The 19,755-nt window shown below is 39.1% G+C and overlaps 1 protein-coding gene and 1 long non-coding RNA gene across 2 annotated transcripts; one reads left to right on the top strand and one right to left on the bottom strand.

The window, feature by feature from the left end:
- Nucleotides 1–1,377: 1,377 nt before the first annotated feature.
- LOC131308182 (uncharacterized) lies at nt 1,378–3,943 on the bottom strand. The gene is made up of 2 exons (XR_009194367.1): nt 3,472–3,943; nt 1,378–1,638 (listed from the first exon to the last, which is right to left on the bottom strand). It is a non-coding gene; the product is annotated as an uncharacterized LOC131308182 (long non-coding RNA).
- Nucleotides 3,944–7,529: 3,586 nt separating this feature from the next.
- On the top strand, nt 7,530–8,282 carry LOC131307746 (uncharacterized). The gene has a single exon (XM_058334408.1). It carries the CDS (start codon nt 7,578–7,580, stop codon nt 8,184–8,186), a length of 609 nt encoding a protein of 202 aa, XP_058190391.1. The 5' UTR covers nt 7,530–7,577; the 3' UTR covers nt 8,187–8,282.
- The last annotated feature ends 11,473 nt before the right edge of the window (nt 8,283–19,755 follow it).

Here is a 19,755-nt window from a genome sequence, read left to right as displayed (position 1 = left end):
ACGTTCAAAAAATCAACACAAAAGGATTAATTATGGACATGTACTTTTCATTCCTAGGGTTTTACTTTTACCACAGCCATATAAAAGGAAAGAGGCAGTAAAAGCAATGTGCAAAAAAGTCCATATATTATACAGCGTGAAGGGTGGAGCGGGAGCAGAAGAATACATGGAAGCAACAGGTTCTTTGTGAGCCGTTTTCTGAATGGAAAATTTTCGTTAGTAATCGGAGGGCTTGTGGACTCAAGGCCGTTGGCGATCAAGATCACTGGGTGCGGTATACGTGTGACTCGGCAGGTAGCACTTAGAACGTTGTGAGGATTTACATCGTTTGGATAGGTATATCTGTAACTGCATTATGATTATAGTGTTTTGATTCCTTCCCGTGGTTTTTACACATTCTGGAGTTTTCCACGTATATCTCTGCATTGTGGGATTGTTTGCTTGCGTGATTTTTGCTGGCAGAGTAACTTAGTGATTCGCATTCATACTTTTAGGGTTTTTTACGGATTATTAGGGAATCCTGTTTTTTCAATATCGAAGACATTTAGTCCTCAACGTATCAATTTTGTACCAATCAAGTCCCTAAGTCTAACGATGTTAGGCATATCTGTCAAAATAAGAGGTATCTTTGTCATTTCACCCACCTCAACATTTTGTCAAAGAAGAACGGAAAAGAAAAGAAAAAGAAAAGAGAGAGATATAGAGGTGGCTGTGGGGTTTAACGGAGGTGATCCAGTGGTGGTGGTGGTGAGAAAAGGTGGTGGTTCGGGTGAGGGAGGGAGACAGTGCAGAATTAATTAAGCGTTGCACATACCAATACAGACAGGCGAAAACACATCGATTCGAATTCGCGCAGGATTCGGTGAGCAAATAAGAATTGAAAAACGGATGAAAAGGGCTCAGATTGAACTACCTATTGGAAATAACGTAATACAGGTTGTCTTCTTTCAAATTTGAGTCTGTCTCATTGGTTAACTCGGTGATGATCCGTTTTTCTTCCTCCGGTGTTGTCAGTATTCATTGCTCCGTTTTCCTCCATAATGTAACCCAAAATTGGAATCCCCAAACCTTAACCCCAAATTTGGATTGAAACTTGCAAGAATCAAACTTGGAGATCCCTCACCACTGCCAATCACCACCGTCGTGCACCGAAGAGACAGAGAGGGAGGAAGATCGAGAGAAACTGTGGATTTTCAGTTCCCCAAAACCCTAGAAATCGCAGTAAGGAACATAGAGATTGATGAGATAGAGATGCGAGGGGGGGGGGGGTTGGTGTTGTGTTTCACCAGAGAGGGAGAAGAGAGACAGAGGAGTTTAAAAGTCACGCACAATGGCAGCTGTCACGCCCTCGCATTTTTAACATAAATAATAATACCATTTTAAATACAAATCCTCGCAATAGTACATACGATACCCCAAATTACAATACAATTCCCGAATATCACAAATCTGTCAAACTGATACAGTATTCCAAACTAGAGAAAATAGTACAATGCAGTTCGATTTACGAAGAAAGACAAGTACTTTAGAAAATAACTTTAGCCTGTGATGTCTGCATGCACTCCATACTCTCCATGCTATGCTCCTGTGGTGTACCTGAAAATGATAGGTTGAGCTACACTAGCCCAGTAGAGAAATCTATACTTAAGCTATGCGAAAATGCGAAGAAACATGCACCAAGAGTGAGTAAATTTCAATGAGCAAACGCGGGAAACCAAGGTTTACCACAGCGAACAAGCAAGCTACGACCACAAGGTTCTAGACACCTTATAAATATTCCTAACTATTCACATATCAAACTAGCAACGTTAATAAACTCCCATCAATATACGTCAACCAATAATCAATCCTCAATCATATCATCGTTTCTCGTACGATACCACAATCTTTCTCGTTTCCCCCTCGTTCATCATCAAACCCTTTCTCCATAAAACTTTAGCTTCTGATTTCAAAAAGATGTAAAGTATTACCAAACCAAATCAAGCTCAGTTGATTCGAGCTTAAATACCAGAGTTTGTTGATTTACGCACAAATGCCGAAAACCGTTAATTCGCTCAAGAATATTGGAGAATTTTTAATCAAAATCCTTTTCCTTTCAAAAACATGGTTAAAAGCTAATCTTTCATCATTTTTTCATTAATCACACATATTCCACATTTCTTCATTTACGGTTTTTGCCTGTATCATTCCTGGTCCGGTAATCTCACCGATTGGTGATACTCGTTCATTTTGATGGTCCGGTCATATCACCGATTGATCACGGTGATACCCGTTCATTTGCATTGTCCACAATATCAAACAATCATTCATTGTCCCATTTTCATTACAAACAAAGTACCATATCGTACATCGACAAATACACAAGTCCACGCCATACCTCTGAATATGTTCCCGCATCCCACACAACGTATTAACCACAAATAGTCTCTACTAAACCCAGTCTGTTAGTTCCTACGCTTAAATCCCATAGAACGAATACTCAAGAAATTTAGAGTAACCAATGAAACAAATCGCGAGGATACAAAACGACAAGCCGAAAATGAAACAATCATCTAGTTCACCATCACATTCAAAGTGTCCCGTGTTTCTTAGTTAATAAGTCTTTTGTTCCAAGTGCACATTCCGGGTATTTGGGGACCCCGTTCATCCCCTACCGGTCATCGCACCAATAGGTGGACCCGTTCATTCCCTGCCGGTCATCGCACCAATAGGTGAACTCGTTCATTCCCTGCCGGTCATCGCACCAATAGGTGGACCCGTTCATTCCCTGCCGGTCATCGCACCAATAGGTGGACCTGTTCATTTCGGGTATTTGGGACCCCGTTCATCCCCTACCGATCACCACGCCAATTGACGGGCCCGTTCAAGTATCCTTGAACCATTTCATTACTAATGTCATCGATTCTTATCTCATCACCAAGTCACAAAGTTCACAATTTGCATTCGGTGTTCGTGTGTTCCATTTCAATCATATTCCTCACATAAAGTGTCTTAAGTTATCGGTTCGACATTTGGCAAATCGTATACATCAAGCTATCATCATACTTCCCGTTAAATGTAAATTAACGTCCTTGAACTCATAAAGATACATACCATCACTTATGGAAACGAACCACGACATTAGAATATGAGAACAAGAATTTTTACAAAAATCTGCAGTGGCTACGGGTAGGACCAAAAACGGACTACGAGTAGCGGAACAAATGTTCAGTTTCTGATCAGTGGCTACGGGTAGAACCAAAAACGAACTACGGGTAGAACCAAAAACGAACTACGGGTAGCGGAACAAATGTTCAGTTTCTGATCAGTGGCTACGGGTAGAACCAAAAACGGACTACGGGTAGCGCCTGAAAATTTCAGCGCGATACACAGATTTCAAGGGTCAACAATACACTTCAAAACAACAACCAGACACGAGATTTAGGTACAAATTCAACTCATCAACGCATAGAACAAGTAAGAAATCCCTACCTCAAGGGTTTTGAGCAAAACCCCAACCTTTGACCAAGTCAACCGAGCTCCCACGAGGTCCGATCATGAATTTTCTTGGATATTCGGAAAGCCCGTGCTTCGTATAGCAACTTTAATCCTCGGACTTTGTCCGGAATCTTGCTCTAAGAAGATGAAATTTAGGAGAGAAGTTGATAGAGAGGTGAGAGGCGAGAGAGAGCCGGATGAGAGTTAGAGAGAGAGAGAGAGATGATATGTGTGTGTGTGTGTCGGCTGACATAGAGAAAAGGAAAGAGGAAAAATCATTCCCTGCTACTCACCCACACTTATATACATGCACACACACTGATAACACTTGTTCCCTTTCAAAAATAATGATATCACATTAACCCCAATCAGGTAACCATGCCATTATTCGAATTTCCACAATTTACGTCATTACTCGATAATTTTAATATTTCTAAAAAAAAAATATGGCCCTAAAATACGGGTCTCTACAGCAGCTCATCTTTCTCCCCCACCTCCCCCTTTTCCCTCTCTGCACTTTGTCTCACTCCCTCACCCGAACCACCACCTTTTCTCACCACCACCACCACGAACCACCACCACCCACCACCACGATTGGATCACCTTCGTGAAACCACACAGCCATCTCTCTCCTTTTCTTTTCCTTTCGTTCTTTCTTTGACTAAAATTAGGGGTGTGTGAAATGACGAAGTTAGACTTGGGGACTTGATTGGTACAAATTTGATACGTTCGGGACTAAATGTTTCCAATGTTTATTTTGGGGACGAAAATGAGAAGAAACTAATATTTTGGAGACCAAAAATGTTAATAAGCCGACTCATGTGGGTCAGTGGTTCTGTCATACATAGTGAAAAGCTGGCAGGTCCGGCCCTGAGTTTTCCGAGGCTCTAGGTGACCAACCAATTTGGGGCACTTCACATTTAGAAATGCTATATTTCTGAAAGATTCAAATTGTCGCAAATATAAAACTTGCAAATACTTATATGGCGAGGTCACAAAAATTACTTAACATTACAATAACTAATGTCCATAGCCATTCTTGGAATGAAAAGAGGATTCCGAGAGGCAAGAAAGCAATCCGATGAGGAGACACCGAATCAGAATATCAAATTTAAATGGTAGATTTATTTCTTACCGCGAAAACCGGTTCTAGTATCACGTTTTTACGTCTTCAAGTGCTAAAAGTATTTTGGGGGTTTGCTTTGATTTGGAATTTGAGGGTTAGGGCCACAACCCACAATCAGGAGATGAAATTTTGGGGTGAGAGAGAAGTCGACTGGGTTTTGTTTATGTGTTTCTAATTCTATTTTTCTGTTCTTTTCAGAATAAGAGTTCAGGAATTGGCTAAATTGGGCTTACAAAAACATTTGGGCTCTTAGTTTTTGAATAGCCTCACTCAGTTAATTTGGGAAATTCCTAGCCGGTCCCATTTTTTTGTTGGGGTTCCTTGCCAACCCCTTTTTTTTATGCTTTCCTGTCAAGCCCCTTTTTAAAGATACTTTTACTATTTTGTCCTTGTCACTTTTCAACACCCTTTTGAAGAATTCACACCCATTTGCAGAATTCACACATTTTTACACTATTCACACCCGTTTCATTCTTGGAGGGAGTAAATTCTTGGGGGGTCCTTTTCAGAATTCATACACTTAAAATCCAGAATTCCACACCCCTTTCCACTACCTTAATTTTCAGAATTCACCCCCGTTTCACTCTTGAGAGGGAGTGAATTCTTGAGGTTGCAAAGGCCCATTTTCACACACTTAAATTCAGTGTAGGGAAAAAAAAGAACCTAAACAAATAAAACAATTCACTTCTCCTTAAAAAAAAAAAAATTAAACACAGCTTTTAATAAAGTAAAAATTCATATCCCCTAAACAAATCAATAATGCTACTCTCTCTCCTATTCGACTTCTTCAACCTGCAATTCCTCTGCCGTCTTCGTCTTCAAGGGCCATCTGGATTCGTCGATCTAGACGAAAGAACCACCATGCAAGAACACCTTCGCTAACAATAAGGTCACCGCCAATCTCATCATCGTTCCTTAAACTTCTTCGGCAGCCCCTCGATCAAGTCCTTGGCCTCTCTCAATGCCAAGCTCGTCAAAGCCCTAACCGCCGTGATCGTCGCGATCCTCACGTTGCTCGGCACCTCTTCAATCACCACGTCGAACTCTGTCTTCTCCTCTACGACGGCACGGCAGCGACGGTTGCGGGGCGAAGGCGGCAGCGGAGAGGCCGAGCTTGTCCTGGAGGTACTCAACGAGCTTTTGGGCATCGAACAGGGTTAGGGTGGAGATCTTGTTGCCAAGTTTTATGACATTTTCTGGGTCTTCGACGGCGGGATATGGGGGAGGAAGGTGGCGGGGTAAGGGGGAAGATGGAGGGTCGTTGAGGAGAGAGTTGGAAAGGGTGAGGGAGTTGAGTGGCTGGCGCCGGGGAAGGATTACCAGTGTCGGTGGGGTGAAATCTTTTGGATCTGGTGATGGGTCGATGTATGAGCGAGCAACCATAAGGTAGGGCAGGGTAAATCTAATCTACTCTGATCTAGGGGGTTCGGGGAGAGGGATGAGTGCTTACAATAATTGAACTTTGCCTATGTAAGTTTATGCTAGTTGAGACGCTCAAGTGGTCATTGAAGATCGAAGGTTCTCTCTCTCGATCTCGATCTCGATCTCGATACCATTTGCAACTACGCTCTGGTTCGTTCGGTTACAAGTCGGCTACAGGGGTTATTAGAGGAGACGAAAAGGAAGAGAAACACGGCCGAAAACCGAGAGCACTGTTCCCCGCATAGTCATTCTTTTCCGATCACGGCTGGACAGAAGATCAGTGCGATAATTTCTCATCCAATGTCCGGCTAAACTCGTTTCTAGGGTATAGATGAAACTCGATCTCTGAGTAATAATGTTTATATTTTGATTTAGTGTTTTATTATTCGAATCGTGGTTGTATGATATAAGGATTTATTTGCGGTATTAATTTTCTCTATCAAATCTTGTGTATAATTTTCTAGATTTTTATGCACGTTCATGCAACAATTCTTAATTGTTCTGTGATAGCTGGGTAAGATGTGTTATGCTCCGTAAGACGCGTCGTGCTATTAGACGATCCGTGCCATAGAGACGGATCGTACTAGTAAGACGGTTCGTGCTAGGCGGCGATACCCCATGCTATTCGGTGATTCATAGAAATCTTTGGGCGATACCGTGAGGGCCTGCGAACCCTAACGATATCTGGATTGATTCGAATAATAGACCTTTATCATTGTATAGAGATTGTTACAACGGGTCAAGTGGATTTGAAACCCTAGATCTTTTCTCTCATAAACTCACTTTTTATTGCTTATTGTTATTCAGCTTTAAATATTTTAGAAATCAACAATCAATCTCTTTTCGAATTAAGTTAGAAATCAATTAAAGCAATCGCAATTTAGCCTTCGTAATCCTTGAGGATGATACTCGGAGTACTTACCGCTATCTTTTAGGTAGTAGTAATTATTCTGTTTTATTAATTATTTTTGATACGGAAACGACTCGATCACCTATGAAAGTGCAACAAGACCGAAAAACATGAAAAAAGACATATTTTGTGTTAGCCAAACAAGACCCTTATCTCATTTAAGACAATTTAAATGGAAAAAAATATTTTTTTTTTGTGTTAGCCAAACAAAACCCTTGTCTCATTAAATGCAATTTTGTCTTTTTATGGACTCTAGACTCTAAAATATTTTTATTAATGGACTTTACATATCACAGAAACTTAGGCTGAACTAAAACTCCTATGGAGTTGTTTCATTTGGACTTTAGACTAATATACTGTTGCTTTAATTACAATATGAAATTGAAAAGCTAATTAGGTTGCATGCATATAATCCTAAAGTATTGAAGACTCAAGAATATCAATTCATGAAGTTGAAATGGAGACTTTTATTTCATGATTGACAAAAGCATAAAAGAGAATTAAGAAATGCTATCTTGGAGCATATCCAAATTAGAAGTGGACTAGCACTTCTTTCGGATCTCATTTCTAAGGAAAACACAAACAACGGTTCTTATTAAAAGGACAGTTTTTTATCTCCAACAATAAGGAGGAGGAGGACCAATGATCGACCTTATCCCTCCGGATAGCACTAAGAACAACCCTAAATATCTATCACAATTTATTTTATTTGCTTTATCCTCCACCCATTTGAATTCTAAATACTTCTACCCATCTAATGGGAAAATAACCCTCCTTCTCTCTCCCCTCCTCTCTCCCTCTCCCTCTCCCTCTCCCTCTCCCTCTCCCCTCCCTTTCCCTCTTTCTCTACCTTCAACCTCCTCTCACTGCATAACCATGAGTCTCAATTGCCTAAGATGCCATAACTTGGGAAGGACAGTCTCAAAGAAAGAACATATAGAGGGATATGGTGATAAAAAGCCCCATTTCAAGTCGCGTTGGCCCAAAGTTGATAAGGTTGATAGAAGCTGGTCAGGAAACCTGGTGCCAAGGCCATATGAGAAAATTAGACGTGAACCAAAGAGTAACATGATGGCATCACATGGAAAGATTGCGGCGGAGAGTGGTGGTGGTCACTGGAGTACTACTCATAGGAGTGGACCAATTAGGTTGGATAATGGGCCGAGGTTGGCAAGGAGCTGTGGGATGAGAAGGGATTGGAGCTTTGAGGATTTGCGACAAAGAGTGGATAAGAAGATGCAAGGACATTGAGTTGTTGAAATAATTTATTCCTTCTATGCATTGCATCGAAAAATATATTGTTGAGACAAAATCAAAGGAAATGAATTTACTTGCATATTTTCATTTTTCATGGATAACAAAACAAAATGATATGTTTTCAGATATATGATCATTTTCTGACCAAAATAAAAAATCAGAAAAAATATTTCTTTCCTCTCGTTCTGTTTTTCATGCAAATGGAATACCTAGAACAACAATTTCTTATACCTTCAATTTATCTCTCCCTCCCTCTCAACTCAGGGGTCATAGACGTAAGAATTGAAGTTTGACTAAAGATGGACGACCTGTGTTTTGAATATTGATGGGTATTACAATTATGGACACTTTTATCTTTCTATTAGTTCAAGCCTTGTAATTTGTTTGTGATGTATATTTGCTCAACATTTTTCTTGATTGATTCAGGCTTTTTTTTCCCCTCCTTTTTCCGAGGGCAATGGCTCAATATGCTAATTGGAAGAGAAAAATGCTAACCACCGCAGAGTGGACAATGGTCAATATCGATATCAGTAAAAGGCATATATATATCCGTGAAAGTGTATTAATATCTGCGAAAAATTTATTGAATTTCTAACTTTTTTGATATTATTCACCCTAGTGGGATGTGCTTTGGAAAATTGCTAAACCATTGGAAGAGTTATGACTTATTTAATTGTTCAGTTAGTATGATCTTTGTATAATTTTGTAATAGTGAATGCAGTAATTTGTTTTTTGTTTATGCCATAGATATTTGAAGTATCATATTAATCTATTGCTCGAATAGTTTATGTCACAAGTTTCACTATATATAAATTTAATTTATTTTTGAAGAAATTCCGGCCATTTTTTTCTTACATTATATATATCACTGATGAAGCTAAATCTTTTCCTTTTCGTTGGTGGTATAGTTAAATCTTGCAAGTGCAAAGGTTTACTGTAACGCCCCTAATTTTAGGTACGTTAAATAGACAATTTTATTGAAAATCTAAATAGAGTATGGCTCATTATTACATCATAATCCCCATAATTACACAAAGGGAGGGAAACTAAGGTTCCTAACTACAGCTCCGCCTGCTCTTTCATCCTAGCCAGCTCTTCGGCTCCAAAGGCCTCCAAGGTGTACAGCTCACCCTGTTCATCTACAAAGTCTGACACATTATACCAGCGTCGCCCCCGGTATACTATGTCAGGGTCACCATAGGTAACACCATGAGCTACAGGAGCTCAATAGAATAATCCATACCCACTAACCCTTTAACTTACACACATTAGATCATAATATTAACGATTTCCACATAGTACATATATATCTAACAAAAACAGTTAACAATGACACATCCACATTCGCTATTTAACTATCGTTGGTGTCCATGATTTCTGAGTTTCTTCTACGCGTCATTTCGTAGACCGTGTCATTGGTTTCACCTTTCATTTATCAAATCAACATTTTCAAAATCCGTTTTACACACCCAAGTTTGGTTCCGCCGCGCCGGTCTCCCGAGTATCCTCACAATGGTTCCGCCGCGCCGGGTTCCCATTGGCACACAAAATTTTGCATTGGCTCCTCTCCACGGATAACCAAGCTACACACCTAACCTCGGTTCTGCCGCGCTGGTCTCCCGAGTATCCTCACAATGGTTCTGCCGCGCTGGGTTCCCATTGGCACACACACACACACACACCACACAATGGGCTACCATGTCCGACCACATTGCAGTTTCCAAAACATTTCTCTTTTTCAAAACACATTTTTCAATTAACCACACCCTTGGTGTCATGTTTCTACTTTTTCGATTTATGTGTCTCGTTTTCATGCAATGACTACACGGTAGGACTTTTCACATATGTAATCATAAATCATTCATTGTAATCTTGAAACTAAGCTAGCAAGATCATCCAACTCTATATTACTTTATCATGCTCATATCATAACTTAAAGCATAACGCCACATGTACGAACGCCTTTGGAGTGGATACCACATATGCTTTATCACACATCAAGACAAATAATCCTAGTAATCACGTATACATGCTCATAACCATCATAAGATCAAAATACGAATACTTCTAATCAAGCGTTAAATTCTTATCTTCCAAAAACCGTTCTTTCCTTCTTTGTGGGAAGTTCAAAACAATATATATTTATTAGAGTAAAAGTCAATTATTCCAACATGCTCATACTTTCATTAGCAAAAATAAGTTTGTTAACTATCATGCATTCCAAACATCATAAGCAATAGACGACTTTATATACTTAGAGAAAGCGGTTAGGGATAGTCTACGTATACTTAGAGTTAGAGAGTAAGGACATTCTACCGTTCTTCTTGGCGGTAGGGCGGCTACGGAAAAGGAAGTTGACTATCGGACGGAGTGACTTCCTACGGTAAGCTTCCGGTAGCTTCGAAAGAGAGGTTTCTCTCGAAACTAGTTCTTGACTAAAACTACTAACTTTTGAAATCGAAAGGGTGGTCGAGTGATGGTTTAGTGGCGGCTTAGGATGAGTTTCTTGAAGAACTTAGGAATAACTCAAGAACAGGAATAACTCAAGAACAACTCAAGAACAAGAAGAACAAAGAACAAACTTAAGAATTCTAGAGAAAGAAATTGGAAGGCTTGAAGGTGTGAGTTGAATGGTAAGTGAGGGGTGCTATTTATAGCAAAAACTTGGCTCTCTCTCTCTCTCCCTCTCCTTGGCCGATTTCTCTCTCTCTCTCTCTCTCTCTCTCTCTCTCTCTCTCTCTCTCTCTCTCTCTCCTCCCATGGATTTGTTCCATGGTGTAGTCAAATCACATCTTTAAGCATGCCATGCCTTGTCATCCAATTTTTTTGGTTCAAATCTAGGTTATCATGAAGGGTTTTTGGCTTGTCTTGTCCTAGGATGGCTTGCTTGTAAGAAAGAAGGAAATGATGGCTAGGCTAATGTGTAGTCTTCCCATGTTTAGTCAATCCTAGGCTAGGTTGTAGTCAATTTCTAGGATGATTAAAGGCTAGGTAGTGTACTTGAAATAGTCTAGGAATGGGTTGTCACATTGTACTTAGGTTGAGTGTGAGGTTGTCTAAAAGAGGTAGCTTGCTTGATTGGCCTTCACATGCACACACTCTCTCTCTCTCTCCCTCTCACTCTCTCGGCCTCTCTTTCCCCTCTCCCTCTTGGCTTCTCTCTCTCTCTCTCTCTCTCTCTCTCTCTCTCTCTCTCTCTCTCCCTCTCTCTCTCTCTCTTTCTCTCCCCCCCCCCCTCTCTCTCTCTCCTTGTATCAAGTGTATATACATATATATATAAATCTAGAGAAAATCTAGGAAAGTAAGTATTGAAGGGTAGTTAGATTTAGGGCTATAAGTCTTAGGGTTGCATGCATAACAAGGCTAAGTTTGCTTCTTTTGGAAGCAAAATGATGGCTTCCTATGATCCATGGTTTGTTTTGTCAAATCTAAATATTCATTGGCAAATTCTAATGTCAAAATTTCCCTAACAACTATTATCCAAAGGATAATAATTACCCTACAAACTATTGCTCAATGGTTAAAGAGGAAATGATGAGAAGGAATATTCTTGGAAGAAATATCTTCTTGAAAGTGGCCTTTCAATGGAGAGAAAGAGCAATGCACTTTCTAAGAAAGTGACTTGATTAAGAAAGCACAATGATGAGTGGGGAAAATGACAATTCAATGGAAAGTGAAATGATTAAAGGGTTGGCTTTTGAAAGTGACTTGTGAATGCAAAAGAATGAATAAGGCTTCCAAGTAGCTTTCCAAGAAATTTTTAAGGTGATATATATACATATATGTATATATATGTCAAGGTTACTTGTAGGAAGGAGAAAGGAAGTAATGAAGGATTATGGGCTACTTGATGTGACAATATATAATCATGGTTGCTTGGAAGAACAAACTTGGTTTTAGTCTTGATTAGACAAGTCCATGGTAGTATTATTTCCTAGACAATAGGAAGTCTCACTTCTATTACTTAGAGGATACAAATTACCCTACGAATTATTACCCAATGGGTAAAGAGGTAATGATAAGAAAAGACAATGGGAAATAAAGTCTTGAAATGACTAGTCATGAAAATGCAATGATTTCCTAGTCTAGAGTTGAAGAGATTCGATTAGGGTGTAGAAAGGTTCACAAAGTTCAAGGGTGAGTAAAAATGTTCACCTAGAAATTAGGAGGATTCATAAGGGTCGTAGGGTTCAACTAGATGAAACTAGCCTTGATAGGTAACTGGATTGGCCAAACTAGTTAGTTAGGAATTAGCTTAGACTTGCCAGGTAGGATTTCTAGCCAAGAAATATAACTTTAAGATTTTATTACACTCACTAGGAAAATATACAAGTGCTTCTACAAGCATAATTGTCTTTAGAAAATGATTAGATTGTCTGGTGCGAAAAGATATAATTTTATAAGTCTCAAATATAATTTTGACGGATTATTTGGAATTAAAAAAGCATTTTAAATGAAATCCAAGTAATTAGAATAAAATTCAAATATTTAACGAAATTTTTATTTACCAAAAATCTAGGTCGTTACATTTACAATGCTTAATTTTGAGAAATAAGTTAAAATCTAAAAAAATAATATCAAAATTTTTAAGAGAAATAATTTGCCAACTTAATTTTTGATTTTTCATATATCATTTTTTTATGCTAACATCTCATGTAAAATTTATTATAATTTGCCAATGGGCTCTAGCCCAGTCGGTATCTCCTGGTTCTCTCCATATGGGAGACCAGGGTTCAAGCCCCATCGTGGGCGTTTGTGGATTTAGGACTACAGACAGTATCTGAATCTTTTGTTTGTACAATGTCATATTGTCATTGCCCTAACTTAATGAGGCAAAACAATAGAACTACGAGCTTCAATCCTTGATGGTGCTTGTGCAAGTGGTAACACTGAATTTGTTCTTTTGTGCACCCTCGATGTTTCTCATCAGACTTGTGCGGTGCGGTGAGTATAGACTTAATGTTTCTTTTTTTTGTTCTTCACCATACCACCACTTCATTACTACACAAAACTTGATATCGGATTTAAACACGATAGTCGATCGCCACTCAACTCTATCATCTTCTCATTGGTATATTCTAGGGAGTGCGTTGTTTAGAACTTGGGGGACAACAGGTACGCCTTGTCACCCCAGCCAAAACAATCCCCATTCACCTACCGCAAGGAGAAATTACTACTTGCTTCTGTAGACGTAGATATGTTAAGTGGTGCACCATGAGCCTTTTCCAATACATAATTGTGCAGCCATGGATTTTCATCACCACAAATTTGTGTAACACATATTATCCAAATATGTGGTGGAAAAGGCTCGTGAATCACCATGCAACGGTACTCGAGGACGACTGAATAAACACACCAACCAACAAGGTTTTGAATCCCGTACCGTACTAACTAATACCGGCTGATATGTATTGGTATTGACCAAATTTGGTTCTATACACCCCTAATTTTGTTCCACCTCAAATACGGGCTGATACTGGTAATACCAGATGGTAGCGAACTGCTTTTAAATTTATCTAATATTCTTAATAATATTTTGGTGACCACAATTCAGTACCATATTTTGAATACTATATGATGTGTTATTAATGTGTTGGTAAAATGTGTTTCATCTATCATCTAATGGAGCTGTTGAAATGCAAAATTTCACATTAAAAAAAGTAGTACGAGACTATCCTCTTGTGGTGGTTTAAAAAAAGTACTCTAATAAGAGTACTTATTCAATGTCTTCGCCTGACACAGCTTAAGTATACAAGTTACATGATGCACTAGAGCAAAAATTGGTGGGCCTTTGCGATATGAGTCTCCTCCTCCTCCTCTATAAGAAGCGAGAGTTTGGGCCAATTTTTCGCTGGGCAATTTTTTAAATTTGGACCAATTTAGCCTTTGATTTGGACAACTGTGTTCTTGGGATGTTGGGGCAATTAGTCATTTTGCTTGTGCCATTTAGTGGGCTAAGTGGCGGTAGGTCTTCCAGTACGTGGCGAGATGGCGTGCAAAAAAGTAAACCAACGTCTCCCCCTGCTCCCCTTTTCTTCCTCTGGTTAGAGAAACACTGAGAGAGAGAGAGAGAGAGAGAGTTTTGGGCGAGTTGCACCACCCTCATAATAATCGTAAGAGCACCTCCAAATCGTAATGTACGATGCGTCATGGGATGACTCGATCCTCCTGTTATGGTCTTAAGTGGGAACATGCTAGATACATAATTTAGGTGAACTCACCTAGGATCCTGGTACAGGATAAGCAAGAGGAAGGGTGGACCTATAAGATGGTTGTAGTTAGTGGATGTGGGAGGAAAATGATCTCGTGGAGAGAATCCTTAGATATCATGTAAGTTGATGGATAGTAAAAAAAAAGGATGATGTGTTATTATTCTGTACCTTCTATATGTTGTCAATTTTTATATCGTCGAACTGCTAATTATAAAATAAGGGATTAGTAGGGTTGGGATTATCTACTGAGTTTCAAAACTCATTATGGTGCCGTTGGGCTGGCGTTTTATGCCAGGTAATCAAGAGACCGAAGAGCAGAATCCTCTTCAAGATGATCAGTATCAGGGTGAGGACCTCCTAGCTGAGGAAGGAGAGTTTGTCGAGCCTTGGATACCCTACCCTTAGAAGCTCTGTTAATTTAAAGTATTGTTATTTGAATTTCCAAAAATGTTATCACATTTGCCAAACTCTGTTTTTATTTCATTGGGTTGTAAGACAATTAAGTTGTTTTGAATTCGGTATTTGAGATTTTCGCTGCTAAATTCTGTTTAATCAAATTTTATTTCTTAAATCAATTTTATGGATTATTAAATCAATTAGAAATGATTTAATTAACGTGTCCAAAAATCGGGGCGTTACAATACCCGACCCCAAACCCGAACCGAATTAGTAAGGTACAAAATTACCCCTGCCTATATATATACACATATGTGAGTTACTGAGTTAGGGTTTTCCAGTCCTATTTTCATTTCTCACTTCTCAGCGTGGGAGGCGGCGATTTTAGATTTAGGTCTCTCTCTGCGAAACTCTCTCTCGCTCTCCACGGAGCACCTCCACTCCCTTCTCCCCCAAACTCTTTCACTCCATTCATCGCTGGCCGCGGAGCCCACTCATCCTCCTCCGTCGTACATCTTCAGTAGGCCCCAATCGCCATTGTTGTTGGTTTTTTCATCGGGCCATTATGGGTTTCTGCAACTTGGCAGAGAACCTCCTCAAATGGAGAAATTGATCTCACAAATTCGAAGGGCTGGAAGTTAATCAAAATCCCAAATTCCTCAAATCAAATCCTTTCTCTCTCCGATCTCCTCAACAGGTGTGCTACTTCAAAATATATATATATATATATATAAAGGCCGAGAAAAAAAATTAGATCTTCTGCTTCTCTCTCCCGAAAAATCTCTGTAACTGTTGGTAGCTATTTTGTTCTCTTTTTATGGTTTCAAAATCCACAGGTGCCCATATGAGTTTTTGATTTTGGGGTTTCTAATTTTGTGTTTTATTTTTTGGTTTCTGATTTTGTACCAAATTCGGGTACCCAATCGGTTTCGGGGATTACCAGAATTCCATTTGGTTCGGTTATGGTTCTTTCTTCCTCTCCCTGTTCGGGTATTGGGGCGGATATGGGTAGGCTTTAGGTTTCGGGGATCGGGTACGAAAATCCCCATATCCGCCCCGAATGCCCCGATTGTCATCCCTAAACATAACGGCATTTAGGCTAAATTGGAAATTGAAAGTGCTGAGTCAAAACGTTTTTTTAAAAGAAAGACCATTCACTGCAAATTGGTGTTCACTTTATTGTACTTACGGACTTATAGTAGTAACAAATATGGAAAGAGAATTGAGTAATTACCGGGAAAGAGGAGGGTAAAATTGGAAAATAAGTAAGAAGCGGGTGTATTGCATTTCAAATGTTAAATTTTTTGGAAAGGTTCCAACTTAAAATTAATTGGCAATAGGTGAACTAACCTCTAAATTATATTAACAAAGGTTAGGTGGTTTAGATGAGCAATGTGAGACAAAGTCTAAGTACTTCACCTCACGTGCAGCCCGGATGCACGTGAAGGTGCGAATTGAGCTGACTAGGAGATTTGCTTCAGGCGACAGAGACTTTTCCACGAGAGGTGAAGTCACCCAAGACCTAGCTCTGATACCATGTTAAATTTCGTAGAGGGTTCCAATCTAAAAACAATTAACAATAGGTAGAGTAACCTCTATATTATATTAACCAAACTTGGATGGCTTAGATGAGCGATGTGAGACAATGAGCGATGCGAGATAAAGTCTAACATCAAAAGTTTTTCATAGCAAGAAACGCTTTTGTAAGTTACTTTCCCTCGACCCAAAAGAATACTATTGTCTCTTTTTTTTTTGGAACATGATAGAAATGCATTGATAATAATAAAGTGAAAAGTACAACTGTATTATCGCCGTTATAATAATGAAGACACGCCAGCGACGAGCGAAGACCATATTAGGGTCTAACGAATAGAACACAGTGTACTGTTCCGCAAAACACAAAAGACACGACAACTATGTTATCGCCAGAAGATAAAGGCCAATCTGAGGCCTAGGTATAAACGCCGACAACAAGTGAAGGCCAACAAAGGTCAAAAGACCGCAAGATAGCGTGGACAGTGTGTGGTATGTGCCTGCGGCTAAACAGAAATACAACAAATCAAAATTAACTACAACTAATTAAACTACTAAACGAAACAAAGAGAAACCACATCCGCAAAACCGCCACCGTTATTAGAAACGGGAAACAAACTACATGCATCTATGAGAAGACCCACAACCGTAAGAATTCCCATCGGCATCGTGAAGAGTGCCGCCGCAACGATCTGCATAAAACTGTCCATGAAAACTTGATCAGCTAGGGACAGCAACAACCGCAGCCATAACCTGCAAAGACAATCTAAAATTGCAAGAAGTGAGGCCAACAACCCCCAAAGCAGACAGCAGAAGAAACGATCGGATCGGGCGGGGAAGGGAAGAGGGGATCGGACGGGGAAGGGAAGGGGACGAAGAGCGGATACAAACCCGACCAGAGAAAGAAAGGGTGTTCCGATTGGACGGGGAGGGGAAACGAGGAAAAGGGGGGGCCAATCGGAACTAGGAGACAGCCGATCGGACTGGGGGAAGGGGGAATTGGAAGAGGGAGCCGATCAGCTGGGGAATCAGAAGAAGATTAACCCTTATTGCTCGACGGGGAGGGGGAGAATCGAATAGGGAGGTCGAGCAAACAAGGCCAAAAAAATTGGTGGACCATGAAACCGGCAAAAGGTTGATATGGTGCTAGAAGAAAGCTTCTTGGCGTTTATCCCAGTTGGAGAACTAATCAGGTTGCTAGATGAATGCTTTATTTGCTTCCCATGTTACGAATTGTGGGCTCATAACTTATGCTTTATCAACCGCAAAAGGTTGATATGGAGCTCAAGGCATGAAACTTAGGATTTTGTTCTTTTTAAAGATCTCACGTTCGAAGCCTTTTAGATGTTTTCAATTCTTTTGAGATCAATTTATACGGAACTTTGCTCCAATTTTTTTTTGTTGCTCCCCACAAATGGATGGTAAGATTGAACCCTCAGACGCGTAAAGTAACACAGATACGTGAGTTATAAAGAAAAAAAAATCTAATGCTTATCCATGTTAAAGTATTTAGAAAGTTATCCGACTGCCGCGTTGATTAAAACTACTCGTGCACTTAAACTTTTTAGGAAACAGACACCGAGATAGAGAAAGAGAAAGAAGCCACCAATCTGTTGTTTCCACTTGGCCGCGCCTGGAAGTCATAGATTTGGACATGAGAATAATAGTACTCCATCCGTCCCTATTTTAGAGTCCAGTATTTTATTTTGGGTTATTCTTTAATAAGTGTCCATTTTGTAAAGTTAGTGGGTAAAAGTTGGTGAATTTTTTATTTTGCCCCTAAAAGTAGATTCCATTTTGAAAAGTCAGTAAGTAAAAATGTAATGATGATGGGTAAGTAGGAAAAGTGGAGGAAAAAGTTGATGTGAAAGGTATAATGATGATGTCTTTTTAATAAGTTGGAGTTACAAAGCAGGACACTTAAAAAGGGACGAAGGGAGTACTGTATATTTCGTTCTCCAATCGCCCTGGAGACCATTTCACGCACTCTGCGTAAAATGCCCACAACTCGCAATTGTTAATGCAGCTCAGTCTCCTTTTACGAAATTATTTACAATAAAATATTACAAACTTGCTTATGTTAAAGATTCTCTTTTTGAAATATAAACATAGGTATGAACTAGAGAAACTCCCTCTTTGAACACACGATAACGAGAAAACTCTAAATTTTTATTTAATTCAATACTCCCTCCGTCCCTTTTTAAGTGTCTCGCTTCGTAACTCCAATTTATTAAAAAGACATCATCATTACACCTTTCACATCAACTTTTACCTCCACTTTCCCTCTTTACCCTCTATGGAGACATCATCATTATATTTTTACTCACTAACTTTTCAAAAAGAAATTTACTTTTAGGGGCAAAATGGAAAATTCACTCAGTAACTTTACAAAATTGATACTTATTGAGGGACAGCCCAAAATAAAATACTAGACTCTAAAAAAGGGACGGATGGAGTAACTCCCTCCTTCTGTAGGGCTTACAATATACTTATAGGACAAAGAAACTCTAGAGTCTAGACCAACTAGGAAACTAACAAACTTGCTAATCAAGCCTAAATTAAAGCAATTACAAAACTTACCAAAAATGAAAATTTGAAAATAAAGTACAAAATCAAATACTAGGTGAAATAAGAAAAATGCCAAAACAAACGGCAATCAAAACGGAATTTCCTACTAAAAGTTATAAGGAAATCAATTATTTTAAAAACGGCAAAATCAGCAAATCGGCCGACAGATCGATCTGATTATCCATCTGGAGTCGATCGAAACCTTCTGACTTGTGTAGGACTAGACAAATTGACCAACAGATCGATCGGATTATCCATCTGCAGTCGATCGAAACCTTCTGACTTCATTGAATGTGTCGTGGGACTAGACAGATCGTTCGGAGTATCAATCGAGAGTTTATGCCAAAACAAAAAGATTCCTAATGAAATAATAAACTAAAATTCCTATATGGGTTTTGTTAATGTATGCCCTAGAGGCATATGTTAGTACTCATTTAATGATGCCAACTATATCCAGAATTGCATTGGAACTCCAAAAGATAATCAAAAGGTCAGGCAACGTTTACTAGGATAAAATTTTATTTATGATGAGATCAAATTGCCCGCTTTACTTTTCTCTCCATGCTATAATCTTTCCAACTCCTTTTAGTTTTCTCGGTCTGCGGGTTTAAGAAAAAATAAACTCCTATGTACTTCGTATTATCTATTCTTTGGCTTTCGTGTTCTTTTAAAAACTTTTCATCAAGAGAATTTATTTCACTAAATCATTTTGATGAGAGAAAACGTAAAAGTAAAAGAAGACTAAACATACAAAAATGTTCAAAAAAGATAATATTAGCCCAAAATATTTAAAATCTAGTTGAGGGAAAAAATCAATAACTTGTTTCGCAATGTATTAGTATTTAGTTATTAGA

Source organism: Rhododendron vialii, chromosome 11a (genome assembly GCF_030253575.1).
Source record: "Rhododendron vialii isolate Sample 1 chromosome 11a, ASM3025357v1".
Taxonomy (NCBI): Eukaryota; Viridiplantae; Streptophyta; class Magnoliopsida; order Ericales; family Ericaceae; genus Rhododendron; species Rhododendron vialii.
Note: the sequence above shows the minus strand (reverse complement) of the source record. Positions and strands in the feature narration are given on the sequence as shown.

Excerpts from the sequence above, each read along its gene's own strand:
- LOC131307746 (XM_058334408.1), top strand. The coding sequence starts at position 7,578 with ATGATCGACCTTATCCCTCCGGATAGCACTAAGAACAACCCTAAATAT.